The sequence below is a fragment of the Cyprinus carpio genome, chromosome B20, assembly GCF_018340385.1.
Source record: "Cyprinus carpio isolate SPL01 chromosome B20, ASM1834038v1, whole genome shotgun sequence".
Lineage (NCBI taxonomy): Eukaryota > Metazoa > Chordata > Actinopteri > Cypriniformes > Cyprinidae > Cyprinus > Cyprinus carpio.
The window spans coordinates 11,497,528-11,512,835 of NC_056616.1; the positions used below are offsets into that span (position 1 = coordinate 11,497,528).

At 37.8% G+C, this 15,308-nt stretch overlaps 1 protein-coding gene across 1 annotated transcript; it reads left to right on the forward strand.

Moving 5' to 3' along the window:
• Positions 1 to 5,893: 5,893 nt before the first annotated feature.
• LOC109079552 (zinc finger protein 521-like) lies at positions 5,894 to 12,038 on the forward strand. The gene is made up of 3 exons (XM_019094700.2): positions 5,894 to 6,161; positions 7,298 to 7,483; positions 8,360 to 12,038. The coding sequence occupies exons 1-3, from the start codon at positions 6,122 to 6,124 to the stop codon at positions 10,987 to 10,989; spliced, it is 2,856 nt and encodes a 951-aa protein (XP_018950245.2). The 5' UTR covers positions 5,894 to 6,121; the 3' UTR covers positions 10,990 to 12,038.
• Positions 12,039 to 15,308: the final 3,270 nt, after the last annotated feature.

Consider the following 15,308-nt stretch of genomic DNA (forward strand, 5'->3'; position numbering starts at 1 on the left):
TGTTCATTTGTGGAAAATTACTACTAAAAAATGTCAACTAATTAAATGTTACCTTGCAATAAATGTATGTTTGTTTACTAAAAAATACTTAGAATTGTAATGGAATAGAAGTGTGTATTTACTTTTCAAATAAAATGTCAGGATTGTTTGAAATTGTTCAAATATGTTCGAATTTCTCTTAATATTTAATTGTTACAAATGAATTTGCTTCTAAAATAAAGTGTGAATGACAGAAACTGAGTGTATTTCTGTGAACTACACTAGTCTACATTTGAAGCGGATCAAAACCTATACACTAGTCAACATTTGAAGCGGATCAAAACCTTTCATCAAAGTTGTCCTAAAACCTAAAACCAAAATGTGTTTTTTGATCCACTTCAAATGTTGACTACTGTGTGTGTGTGTGTGTGTAAACAATGCCCATTTAAACAAATACTAAAGACATTTTAGAAGTCTAGATATTTTATTTTAGTTCTTTTTTTCAATTTTTATTAACGAAAAGAAGTTGAAAAAATCTGCCATTAAAGACATGACCACTCCAGAGCTATTAAGCCACTTGATTTAACTGTTATATATTACAAGTCTTCAATAGTTTTGAACAAACAGAAGACATGAAGTCTTTGACAAATACAAGTACATACCAACACTTTCATGCTTCTACTTCAAAGGCCATTTTGGTGCCACCAAACCTCTCATCAATGCTTCATCAAGAGCACGGTAAACCTGCAGAGAACAGGCCACAAGTCTCCCGTACCTTATTAAAAATGTCCTTTTAATTAAATTCAACAAATAAGAATACATTAAACTAAATATGATGCATCTGGGAATAGATGGGTTTGTGTTCCGAGACCATGGAGCAGTGTTCAAAGAGACAGAAATGCCCACCCACTAGTATTCCTTAGCTGTGTATTCCCTCAAACCATGCTAATGAGCACCTTCTGTAGTGCTCGCTAACGTTCACAACCTCAGCATTTCTTGCGGGAGTCACCTGTGTGGGACATAAGGGGTCTCTGAGCAAGTGTGACCTAGCTAATAACGTATTAGGTCTGTTCTGAAGGAAACCAGGTTGTGGGGGGTATAAACATATGGAAAAGTGCATTGGGGAGTACCTGTACAGAATGATTTTTCTGATGTTTTCTGCATATTGTGTTACTGTAGAAATCTGCCTGTGTTAACACATGCAGCTCAGCCTGTGATTTAAAATAAATTATTTTTTAATTATTATTTTTACAAATGTAATGCATTTTTTTCCATTTTAAATGTTACAATAACATTTTCTATGCACAATGATTTTATTTTATTTTTTCAGGTGCTGAACAATTTCAGGAGGTCAGTTGCAAAGGAAAGCGTCTTTTTTTTAGGTAAAAAGTACCTTGCTACCACACAACCCTATTACAACTGGCTGACCTTGACCTCAGCTAGAGTAGCACTGAAGTGAATCTTTTCTCATTTCTCATCCACTCTAGATCAGTCCGTTTTGTTCACCAGCTGAGCTGGGATCATCATCATTAGCAATCAGCTTCATCGCTGGCTCTGTAATTAGCTGATTAATAAAAATTAACCTTCAAAATTCATTAATATCACACAATAATTAATCTTGATGTCCTGATTTAAAAATGCCCCAACTCTTTTTTTCATTTCCTTGAAATGGCAGTGGTAAAATGTTCATAAAGATAATTGTCTCATAAGATTGAATGCACTGTAGATAATCATGCCCCTCATGAGCACCTTCTGTTGGAATGTGTTATGAAATCTCTTGAGAAAACTATTTTTAAAGGGACAGTTCACCCAAAAATTAAAAACCAGCATCATTATGACTTTCTTTGTCACAGATGGAAACATTTCTATAATAGAAAGCATGCTTTTCCGTACAGTGGACTTTCATTCTATGGAAGAGTATGTTGTGAACATTCTTCAAAACATCTCCTTTTGTATGCTACAAAATACATGAAGTCATACCGGTTTTGAATGACATCAGAGTAAGTTGAAATTTTTGGCTAAACTATCCCTTTAAGAGCTAATACCCTTTGTGTACACTTCCAGTCAAATGTTTTTGAACAGTAAGGTTTTTAATGTTTTTAAAGAAGTCCCTTCTGCTCACCAAGCCTGCATTTATTTGATTCAAAATACAGCAAAAGCAGAAAAATTTCTAAATATTTTTTACTATTTAATATAACTGTTTTCTATTTGAATGTATTTTAAAATGTAATTTATTCCAAGGTGATTTCAAAGCTGAATTTTTAGCATCATTACTCCAGTCACATGATCCTTCAGAAATCATTATAATATTCTGATTTGTTGCTAAAAAAAAAAAAAAAAAAAAAAAAAAAAACATTTATTATTATTATTATTATTATTATTATGCTGCTAGAAAAAAGTTGAGTTGGGTTTTTTTTTCAGGTTTTTTTGGTGAATAGAAAGTTCAGAAGAACAGCATTTATCTGAAATGGAAATATTTTGTAACATTGTAAATGTTACAAATCACTTTTGATCAATTTAAAGCATCCTTGCTAAATAAAATTATTAATTTATATAATTTCTTCCAGCTTTTGAATGGTAGTGTATAGTGTTACAAAAGCTTTTTATTTCAGATAAATGCTGATCTTTGTATCTCTCTGTCCATCAAAGAATCCTGAAAAAAACTACTCAACTGTTTTAAATACTGATAATAATAATAATAATAATAATAATAATAATAAATGTTTCTTGAGCACCAAATCAGCATATTAGAATAATTTCTGAAGGATCATGTGACGCTGAAGACTGGAGTAATGATGCTGATAATTCAGCTTTGATCACAGGAATAAAATACATTTTAAAATATATTCAAATAGAAAGCAGTTATTTTAAATAGTAAAAATACTTCACAATATTACTGCTTTTGCTGTATTTTGGATCAAATAAATGGTAGTGTATAAAAATACACTGGTAGTGTTATAGTTTTATACCTGTACTAATCCTGGAATAACATTATGCATATGAGACACTGGAAACTGCAGTGAATTTGTTTCTGTACTTCTGTGGAAGCCTTATCTGGGATGAAAAGTCATTTCTGATATTTCGTCTTTAATCCTCAGAAGAAAACCCATCTGCCTCATTCTCAGAACTAAACAATCTTCTCTCTGTTCAGTTTTTTCAAACGTGAATCAATCAAAAGAACAATCTTGGGAAATTACAGGCCTTTTACAGTTTTACTGTAAACTATTTGTTCTAGGACAGTCTAATAAAACCAACTGGATGCTTGAGGATATGAATCAGAACTAACAGCTCTCCTCCCTTGAGATGTTCTGATTGGCTAATACATTATTTCCTTCAGGATCTCCTTTGTGCAAAGGTTGCTTTTGCATGTCAATACCATCTATTTAAAGCTACACTATAAGCCTATACACATATTCACAAATGGCCTAGCTCTTCATATGACTTATTCAGGTTGAGAGTGATGCAGATTCATAATGTCACTTAAGACATGCAGTCTGAATCACTACATGGATCCTTAAAGTCAACTTAAACTATACATAACTGACCCAAAATGTTACCACCTCAGAACCTGACCGACATGTTATGCTGTTGTGTCTCTTCATTGCAACATCCCCTCGTTTATTCACAAAACAGTCACAGACAAGTGTCTCAGCAGCTAATTCAAAACTCATTAGAAACAAGCAATTGCAGAGCAGACTCCCAGAGGGATCCGGCTTTCTAATCAACGTTCCCTACTGCAAAGCCCATCCAACGGGGCGGCTCATAACTAACGTTTCCACAGAGAAATTAAACCGAGGTGTCATTATGAAAGGAGATGCTCCTCTGATGATTTCATTATGACAGTACCATATGTTTGATGGTATATTGTAGATATTGAGAATGTTAAAGGAGAATTTTGTCTTTGATAGGTTGTGTAATTCCTTTTGATTTTAAAGAAACGAAAACAATAATTAACTGAACAAAATTAATCAAATGTCATATGGACCAGCTACCACTTTTTTTTTAAAGAAGGCAAGAATATCTTAATTTTATGTAAATAGATTTTAGTATATAAGCGAGTTTAAAGGAATAATTCACCCCACCCCACCCCCCCCACCAAAAAAAAGAAAATAATATTTGCTTGAAAATTAATAAATTTAGCATTTCATCACTCACTCCCCAAAGAATCATCTGCAGTGAATGAGTGCCGTCAGAATGAGAGTCCAAACAGCTGATAAAACATTACAATAATCTACACAAGTCCAGTCCATCAATAAATGTTTTATGAAGTGAAAAGCTGCATGTTTAGATTTGTTTATTACAAACAAGATATTCACAGCTTTTGACTTTACAAGATGTTGAACTGGAGTACTTATGGATTATTGTGATATTTTTATCAGCTGTTTGGACTCTCATTCTGACGGCACCCATTCACTACAGAGGATTGATTGGTGAGCAAGTGATAATGCTAAATTTCTCCAAATCTGTTTCGATGAAGAAATAAACTCATCTGCATCTTGGATGGCCTGAGGGTGAGTAAATAAAAACTTTTTGATGAACAGTTCCTTTAAAGGGGTCATATGATGCTGCTAAAAAGAACATTCTTTTGTGTATTTGGTGTAATGAAATGTGTTTATGCAGTTTAAGGTTAAAAAAAAACATTATTTTCCACATACTGTACATTATTGTTTCTCCTCTTTGTCCCTTCTGAAACGCGTCGATTTTCACAAGGTTCATCTCTCTGAAAAGCAAGGTGTGCTGTGATTGGCCAGCTATCCAGCACGTTGTGATTGGCCGAATGCCTCAAGCGTGTGACGGAAATGTTACGTCTCTTAACATATTGTGATGCCTTGTCCGGCTGGAGCGACGAGACATAAACATAAACCCATTATAAACGTGATATAAACATGATTTCTAGTCGTGTTTTCTTTTGGAAGGCAAAAACAAAAGTAGTTTACCTTTCTCAACGAAACAGCGTCACACACCTCGGCCTAGAGTGAGCCGCAGTCTAGAGTGAACCGCGGCCGGCTTGAGTGAGCAGAGGCGAGCAGCTTGAGGCAGATTCTACGAAGGAGCGTACAATGGTCTTGCAGCAACCACATGTGACGTCCACTGTGAAAGCCGTTCCGGCGATCCACAGTGCAAAGTTGATGTATTTCCTCAGCGACCAGCACGTATCAGCTCCAGGAATGACGAAGCGGACATCGTCCTTCTTTTAAAAGACCAAACAAAGTAGTTTCGCTTTCACAGTGAAACACACAGCGTCTATACGACATGGCGGCAGCGGCAACAACAATACTACAACGAGAATAAAAGTTACGCCTTCTTTCTTTGCGTGAACATCTGGGCGGCGTTATGCAAATCTTCCCACATACTGACATAGAGATGTGGGGGCGTGTTAGAATGAGCCATTTTTTATTTAACTTTTATAAAGAATAGCTCTTTGGATTTGAGACTTTAGTCTTTGCAACTTCAAAGATCTTCTTTATTATTAGAGCTTGTAACACTCCAAAGAGAAAGGAAAATTTGAAATCGCATCATATGACCTCTTTAAATGCATATGAACTGGCCTTAGCCACTTGTTCCTGAGCAAATGACCCATCACATGTGTCTCTTTCAGAACAGATCTCAACAATGTTCGAAACTCAGATTTGTCGTTTGTCAATAAAAAGTTACATTTCAACACAAACTTAAACATTTCTCATAAAATTCTACAAAAATCAAACGATTTGAGCCATTCCGGTAGAAACAAATCTAGACCAAGTTAATATTTAAGTGAAACACACCTGGGAACTATTTAAGCATCTTGAGCTATAAACTGTCAACCTCTGAGCGCTAAAAATGTATTTTGGGGTACCGGTGTTAGTTGTGTGAGTACTCTTTGTGTTTTCTCTCTTATTTTTTTTATATATATGTAAATTATATTACAGTGATTACGCATCTCGCGAGCCCCCGGTGGCGCAGCGCGTGTATGGAGTCATCCCGCTGCTGTAGGCGGGGGCGAGCCCCTTTGCCCGTCATATTAATGTGCTTTCCCGCTAGTCCAATCTCCGGAACAGTACGAAAGTGTTTGCTCTTGTTTGCCGCTTGTGTTGTCCTGCGTTCGCAAACACTGGTCATCAACTTAACCCGTGTGTGTTGACAGCTGCCGAAGTCCTGTGCAATGTCTCGTCGAAAGCAAGCGAAGCCCCGATCTTTGAAAGGTACGAAAGGCTTTTTATTTATTTAACCACTTGCTTCCTTGTTGTCTTAAGTGAAATCCGACCGTGGGACAAACCACAGCAGACTGTCATTATTTGCAGATCATTCGGCTGAAGATCAATCTTTTGGCAAAAATCTAAACAGGAGACAAACTGTTTTGAGCAGACCTTTCGTTACATTTTTTGAGTAATGTATTTTCATTGAGAGGGGTTTTTCATCATTCTTGTATGTGTTGCACATTAATACAGATTGATTTATTGAAGAATTATTTATCACGGAAATCAATGTACTGTGATATTATTGGTTTTCTAGAACAACAAAGTTGACTCACTTGTCATAAAAATAAAAGTGTGTGTAGTTTTAAATAGGCGGGGATTAAATGTCCCAACAATGATGGCAAAATCTGAATGAGGAAAACGGCTTAATAAAATACTAAATAGTGAACTTGTAAACATCCATAGATTTGTGTGAGGATTAAATTTAGTAGGGAAAGGAAAATATTAGGCTACTAGCTCGGTATAAAAACAATAGGTCAAAGCACGGTCCCAAGCATAACAGAAAAGCATACAGTATATAGTTATTTAAAGTTGCCTGAGGTTTTTATGTTTGCGAATAAAAGCTATTCAATTTCTAGTACACAGATGCTATAGACCACTACAAGAATGAAATCACAAAAAAACAAAAAACTATACGTACGAGAAGAATGCAATGAGTAAAGAACAAATTAGCATTTTTGTTCAAATAATGAGAACTTGGCTGAATCTGTTGTGAATCTCTTTCTCTGTCTGTGTGCTTATAGGAGTTATTTGTTATTTAGTTTTCCCCATAGAGATGATTCACTCATCCACTTATTATAGAAAAGACACCATGAAACTTACCAATGAAAGTATTTCAAACACTACTTGTCTTCAGTGCAGCATTTATTTAAAGAGCAAACATGCACAGAGGGGAATTCCCCTGCTGGATGAAAAGTAGATCAAAATGTTGATGTTTGTATACATTTTGCCCTCTGGCAAAGGGGTGCCATAGTGTACTGTTATATTTTGTCGCTATTATTGCTGATAAATATAGCACATTAAATGTGAATGGCTTTGTAACTACCAGTCACTCTTTCTTGCTCACAATCTTTTCTCCACAGGTCAAGACGGAGAGATAAACACAAAGGAAGATAGTATGATAGTGGGGAAGAAACGTTGCTCCTGGGAGATGAGAAAAGAAAAGGATGAGGAGAGGGAAAGAATTGAAAATGAGAAGGATGAAGATGCAACCCTAAAGCAAGCAGAATCGTTCACCCAACAGAGGCTGAAGTACTGCCGTGATACAGGTACACACTCCACACTATCTTTCATTATATATTATCCTTCACATTGATAAACTGTGAATATTGTGAATATCTCCATCTCTCTCTGTATCTCTTCACAGACAGATTAAAATGAATAAAGACCTCTAGGGTTTTATATGCAGGGTTTAGTGTGTCTGCATGTTTGAGTGACCTTTGAATTAGGTATATTTGCAATTCCCTATTTGCACACTTACAGAATGAATCATGCCTTTACATATGATTTTGGATTTATGAAATTGCTAATCATGTGAAGACACATTTTTATGTTTTTAATATGTTTTGTCCCTTAAAGCAGTTGCATTAATCCTTTGATTCAGTGTATAATTTGGTACCATGATTTGGGTTTTCTCTTGTACATGTTCAGTACTTTAAAGTAGCAGCACTCCATTTGTTCAAACTGTGAATCTGGTCCTCTCACACTGACAGCAATTTTAGTCACAGTGGGACTGCTCATTATGTGGCCACATACCGAGCTAATTACATCTAAAAAAGTGTGAAAAAGAGCATCCAATTCATATTTTTGGTGTTTAGTCTGCTCTTATGAGGCTGAATTATATTTTAACCCACCAGACTTCAGCAAGACCTTAAAAATAAAAGAGTAGAACTCTTAACAATCACATGACAGTTTTAGTTATAGTGTTTGGGACGCTATACGGTGTCATTTATCATTTAACTATCAAGTAGTTAACGATACCACAATTTAATAAAACAGCAAGCAAACTACATTAAAGTTCTAAAAATGGTGATGTCTTAATTATAGTTTTCATTTTTTTTTACTCCCCAAAAGTGATGGTGTAGTTTTCTTTTTCAGAAAAAATATTCTTTGTTAACATATTTGCCTCTCTTCTTTGTCCATAGCAAATCATAATGTGGAGAAAGATGAAGCATGTTGTTTGGCTTTGCCTCTTTTCCCTGGTCCTTCCTCCTCTGACCATGAAGATGGTTGTGACCTTGGATTCAAGGGAGACACATATAAAGATCATCAGAGACTTGGTCAGTGTGGGAGGGCAAACATTCCTTTGCCTGGAAACGGTTCAGTACCTCTTGAAATATCCCAAAAAGATAACAGCAGTGAGACCCTCATAAACCGCAAACAGGGCTCGAGTATTCAATATGAACAGGGTAGTGTTATGTCCTTCCAACATCTCTCGCTATCAAATGATCCACCCAATAACCTGGAGGAAAATGAGAAAAGACAACCTCCAAATTGTGCCGCACAAGATCAGTCAGCCCTCTCAATGGGAGAATGCACCTGTGCCACCTCACACATGTCCAGTCCAGCCACTGCAAATACTGAAGAGATGGCATTTAGGACAATGGCTCCTTCTGCAGAAAAGAGAAAGTCTCATTTTGACTCAAACAGTTGTTTAGGAATCTCCAAAAAGCTCAAGGCTTTCAACAATTGTGTTCATTGCCACAACCACATGAACCCCAGAGCACATCCACTGCCCCAAGACATGGAAAACAACATCAGCTCTAATTCTGAGATCCTGACTTTTCCATCTGAACTATCGGAGCACCAAAAAGAGGCTAATGTGATGCTAGGCCACTCCGTTTTGCTTGAAGCCGCAATCACGGCAGCCGTTCAAACGGTCCTTCAATGTAGCTTCTGTCCCACTTCGTTAAAAGACCTGAATGCCCTTCAAGAGCATGTTCGCCAATCGCACAACTCGGCTTTAATCGAGAACAACGTCTTCTTCTGTTCGCAGTGCTTCCGAGGATTCCTGACAAAGGACACACTAGATAATCACGTGCAGCAGACCCACTGTCTCAAACTTGATCCAGATCCAGAAGAAACAGCAGAACGCAAGTCTGTGATTTTCTGTCCACACTGCACTCATTTGCCTACGTTTAACAGTAAGCTAAAACTGATGCAGCATATCAAAAAGACACACAAGAACATTAACTTGATGAACCTTAAAGACGGAAGGATGACAATGGGTTCGACATCACCCCAGTCTATCAAGAGTCCAGCCAAAAAAACGGCATTACCTTCAACCGACTTTATCTGTGACCATTGTGGGGCCAAATACAACGATCTGGACCTGTTTCAAACTCACCTGAGTTCCCACCTGAAGAGTATGCTTCCAAAACTTAGGTGTCCAGAGTGCTTCAAGGATTTCCCAAACCATGAATCTTTTAAGGAACACACCGTTTCTCATTTTAGCAATACATCAACACTCTACATCTGTGAAAGCTGCAGTAAGACCTTCACCAGTGTCAAAGACTTACATGGACATCTACTCGAGATGCACACCATTGTGTTTTACCGCTGTTCCCTCTGCCAGAAGGTGTTCAGTTCCAAGATGTCTATTCAGGTTCACCTGGCCTCCGAGCACAGTAAAAAGAGAACCACTTTCCACTGTACATCCTGCGAATGGGACTTCAAACAAGAGCATGACTTACACCTGCATGTCAAAGAGAAGCATCTCGACAAACAACACAAGGTGTACTGTTGCATTTTCTGCGCAGAGTCCTTTACCACGGACATTGAGTTGCAGTGTCACATCACAACACATAGCGATAAATGCAATCCCTGTGTATGTACCCAGACCAGATCTCCCCTCGAGGTGCCCTTACACGAGAAACTCTGTGCCAAGAGCCAGAGCGCTGAAGGTAACAACGTGACCCCTCCACCTGTCTCCGAACCAGTTGCCAAGGACAGTGCTGGAATGCTGCCAGTGAATAGCGAAATAAGAGACAGTAATGTGGAATCGCTGTTCGGCCCTCCCACCAAAAGCAAAAGGAAGGCGAATATGAACGATCCTATGTTTGCTTGTGAAATCTGCGGAGCTTCTTACACCATGCAGTCCTTGCTCGCCAACCACCAGCTGCGAGATCACCACATCCAGCCCGGGGAGAGTGGCACTCTCAAGCGCAAAGTGGAGGCAATCCAAGGGAGCCACAAATGCAAAGACTGTTCCAAGACCTTCTTCACTGAGATGGCACTGTGGGAGCACGTCCAGACTCATCTAGGCCCCACCAAGCACTGCCAATGCCCCATCTGTGGAGAGCGCTTCCCTTCACTGCTAACTCTGACTGAACACAAGGTCACCCACAGCAGGAGCTTGGACACAGGCAACTGCCGCATCTGCAAGCTTCCGCTTCACAGTGAGGAGGACTTCCTGGAACACTGTCAGAGGCACCCAGACCTGCACAACTCACTGACAGGCTTCCGCTGTGTCGTGTGCATGCAGACTGTCACCTCCACTCTTGAGCTGAAAATTCACGGAACTTTCCACATGCAGAAAGTCCAGGATGATGATCTGATCAACAGCTGCACGGATCCCTCCAGCCTTAATCCTGACCTTCAAATCTCCTCAAGCATTGCTCAGCAGGAAACTGTGACTATGAACGTGAATACATTCGAGCATAAATTCAGAGACAGTAAAACTTCCATTTCTGTAGTCAACTGTTGTTCGGCTACGGCTCTCATACCGGAGGAGAGAAGCAATAAGAACACTCTCACCCAGACCTCAACAGTTTGAGTCCACAGCAAACTCTAAATAAAAGACATCACTTGTAAATGACAATGTATGTACTCTTTTGATTGCCTGTGATCTGGAGTATCTGTTTTCAGTCATGCATTATATTTATGCCTTAGATGTGTGAAGACATTAAGATGTTTGGGAGAGGCTTTTTTCTCCGTCCGGTTTTAAAAGTGGTTTCTTTTGTTTTGAGATGCTTGGCAAATGACTAATTCTCCCAAGTGCAAGGCTAATCTTCACTGGACACTTCTGAACTCAGATTTACTGCCATATTTGGATCATTTCCTCTATCTTTGTTACGTTTTAAGATAAATCATTGTGTTAAGAAATGGAACTGGATCTTGGTGGATCTAGGCAGTAATGAGCTGCTGATGACTGAAACTGCAGATGCGCAGAGGGGCAGAAAAGAGGATGAGATGTGGGCAGTGGGACTTGATGTTCTGAGGGAAAGAGTCATTAGCAGTGTTTAATCAAATTGAAATCTAAGCAGGCCTCTTGGTAAACTTTATGGATTATATGTAGGGCTTTTGGACAATGACATCTGATAATCACAAAACTATTTAAATTTTATGGTAATTTTTTTTTTTATTATGTCTTTTTAGGAAAACATCTGCATCTTTTTTTTTTATTTGTGTCTTGTTAATTGTATGATGTTCTGTTGCAGAAAATTAAATTGCTTTTATGCGTAAATATGAATGTGTGTATAAGCCTTACATTTTTGTATTTTTAGTTCTCTATATAGATTTAAAAATGCTATGGTATGTTACTGGACCAGTGCAGAGGGAAGGAGGTTACTGGACCAATGCAGTAACAATGTTTTCTTTTGTCTTCTGTAAAAAAAAAAAAAAAAAAAACGAATTGTTCAGTTGAAAAAAAAAAACATTTAACATTTCTTAGCTCATTAAATTACCCCCTTTTTTTAAGATAGGTTGCAATGTTTCACTTAACATTGTTTAGTATGGTGTCAAAGTTCAGTAATACATCTGGGCAATAAAGATTTACTGTTGAGAGAACAATAAAATTCGATGGCATACTAAGGCGTTTCCTTACACTAGAGTCTTTGTGAATTTGCTGATCATTTTATAAACAGTACAACTATCAATTTCATTAACAAGTGATTTGTTGATCTTTAAAAATACAACTAAATAGAAGCAGTGGATCACAACGTGATGTCCGTGCATGTTTTTGAGAAGGGAAATGAGGTAATAGAGCCCTAAAGCTGGAAGCCACCAGGACAAAATGCTGCCTCATTTGGAAATACCCCTCAATCACCATGACAGCAGCTGGGCTTTGACCGCAGACACAGGAAGGAAAGGCGACATCATTTTAGGCACGCCTGTGCTGTAAAAATGCATTTTCAGACAAATTTATAAATACACCCAGGCAATACATTTACCAATGAGAGCAGTGTGTTACAAATCTGTAAATAGTTCATACAAGAACACAGAAGTCTGGATCAGAAAACTGACAGGGTTAATGAACTGTCAACTCCTGTCTGATTTTATATAAACAGAATACAAATGTGGATTTATTATTTGTATGCTATTGAGACACAGCGATCATCCCAGAAAATGTTTGGGTTAAAACATGAACTTGGTTTTCCTTTTGTGTGTCCAGGCTTTAGGCCAAGATAAAGTCGGCTGTGAAAACATGATGCCGGGTAATGCCCGGACCATCTGTCAATAAGCGTCTCTCGAGTGGGTCGAGTGCAGAGGAGAAATGACTAAAAAGACAGTGCAGTTAGATTGAGTTTTGATTCCAAATATTTAAAGTTGCAGGGTTAAAGATGTAAATTAGGCACAACACCATAGTGAAGTGCCAGTAGTAGAAATATACAGAATGTGTCTTACTCTTAAAGGGATAAGAGTGAATATAAATCAAGGCATGATAACTGAAAATGAGCATGTTGTATGAGAGGTGTTACCTATGCCTCATCAAAAAATACAGCTGCCTAAGATCTTTTATGTTCTGGCTGTTAACAGACCAGTCTGACCTGCTGTCCAGGTGCACTCCCAAGAAACTGTAGGACTATGCCATGTCAACATCCTCCCGGGATGGAAACCAGGGTGAAAACTTCCTCTTCCTACTTCTATTGTTTTTTCACATTGAGTCACTAATCACTTCTCTGCCTTTCTCTCACAAGTCTCACATATCCAACAATCACATATCCATCATCTGAGTATTGCCGTAAATGACTATCCAATGTTGTACTTAAAATCTGATGTATAAAATGAGTAAACAGGAAGGGAGCCAAGATGGCCCTCGTCTAGGGGATGGGATCCAAATAACTGCTCACATGATCTGAAAAAGTCAGGCAATCAAACAGGTGAGAAAAATGATGTCAGTTTTGGTTTTATGTTGGTAAATGTCGTTTAAGTGTCAGGATTTGCCTGGTCAAAATCAGTTTTTTAATAAGTGATAAATTCGTGGAGAAGCCATACACGACTGCAAGGTGAAAGTGGGACAATACTCCCCCTGTTGGCGGAGTATGTGACACTACAAGACACGTTTAGTTTGTTTTTAAGTAGACTTTTTTTCATATTTTCTTTTAAATTATATTGTCAAATACTGTAACAGTATTGGGCATTAGTTATAATATTAATATACTCACTCTAGTACTTCTATTATTGCATTCTATTGTGTAAAGTATACTATGTGATGTCACACTCTGACAATTTGAATGGGATTTAAGGTAATATTAAATGTAGTATTATCAAAAACAGAGAGTATATAAACTTCTTCTGCGGATCAAGAGAGGGAACGCTTTAAAATCAATGAAAAACTTTTATACATTTGCGCATGTTCACATAATGACCAGTAGATGGAGCCGCGAGAATATTGTGTATAAACACGAATGTGCGCGAGCCCAAAATGTCTTTTAGTAGGCCTATACATATTATTTTATATACTACTATTTTATTACTATACATACTATTTTGTCAAGCTTAAATACTTCAGTGGTAAAGTTAAATCAACAGTTCACCTGTATCTCTCACACAAGCCTCAGGGTGAGGCCTAGTAATCACCTGAGACTGAAATTTAAGATGTTCCTGCAGTCAGCTGTTTCGTGTTATGATGACCCACGTTAAAGACGTACCTGTTTCATGATATGTTCGTTCATTCCAAAATACATGTGAAAGGAATAGTCTTTCGTGGCTAGCCGACGACTACTGCAGTAATTTTGGCGAGCCTCAGTATGCACGAACGGGGCACGCGCACAGTGATTAAGAACAAGAAAGAAAGCTCGCTCTTAACGTGAAATAGTAGGTGATATATTTTACATGAGATGTTCATGGCACTGAAATTTTAACGTTTCGAAAGATGAAATCCTAGATGGATAAAGGCAGGTAGGTCTGAGTGCCTGAATACAGGATGTTTTCTGAGGACCCTTCCTTCCTTTAATGCATTAATAATTCACATTTCATGAAACATATCAAGAGGGATACAAAAGAGAGCAAGCGACAGAGCAATAGAGTGAACAACAAAAGGAAATAGCTTTGAAGAAAAACATTCAGTCGCTTGGGATTTGTTATAGATTTGAAGAGAACTACAGTCTAGATCAATGTAATGTCTCAGTCTTAGGCCAAACAAAGTAAATAATTCACTGCCATTTTTACTGTACATAGTCTATGGATAAAGAATGGTCTTACTCTGTGAATTAGTGTAAGCCACATTTCACAGAAACAAGATATTGTTTCACAGTCTCACACATTCTTTGTGAAATATAGTGTTGTAGATTATGATGAGTGAAGTGGACAGTTGCTATTTACACATACAGTTAGTCAGTCACACTCTTAAAAATAAAGGTTCTTTATTGGCATCAATGGTTCCACAAAGAACCTTTACCATCAATGGAACATTTTCATTCCACAAAAGGGTCTTTAGATTATTAAAATGTTCTTCACACTAAGAAAAATGGTTATTTTAAGAACTGTTCACTGTTCTTTGGGGTTCTTCTATTGGCCTCGCTGTGAAAACCTTTGGAACCTTTATTTTTAAGAGTGCAGTCAGTCTCAGCGCATCACAACAGGGGCGGACACCAATGGGATGGTTGTTTGCTACTGGCCGAGGACAGTGTCTGGCTGCTTAATTATTCATTGAGGGAAGGGCCAATTAGGAACCTATCTTGGTAACTGAGTTAATTATTCGTGATGTTTATAGTGGAAGGAGAGGGCAGACATACTGTACCAGATGACCATGAGTTTGTCTGGCTTTTAGCTTTTGCAGTAAAGACACCAAGAATGTCATATGCATGTTTTACTCAAAAGTGTGAAGAAGGAAGGATGCTGAACTGCTGCACTGGCTTAACATGTAATCAG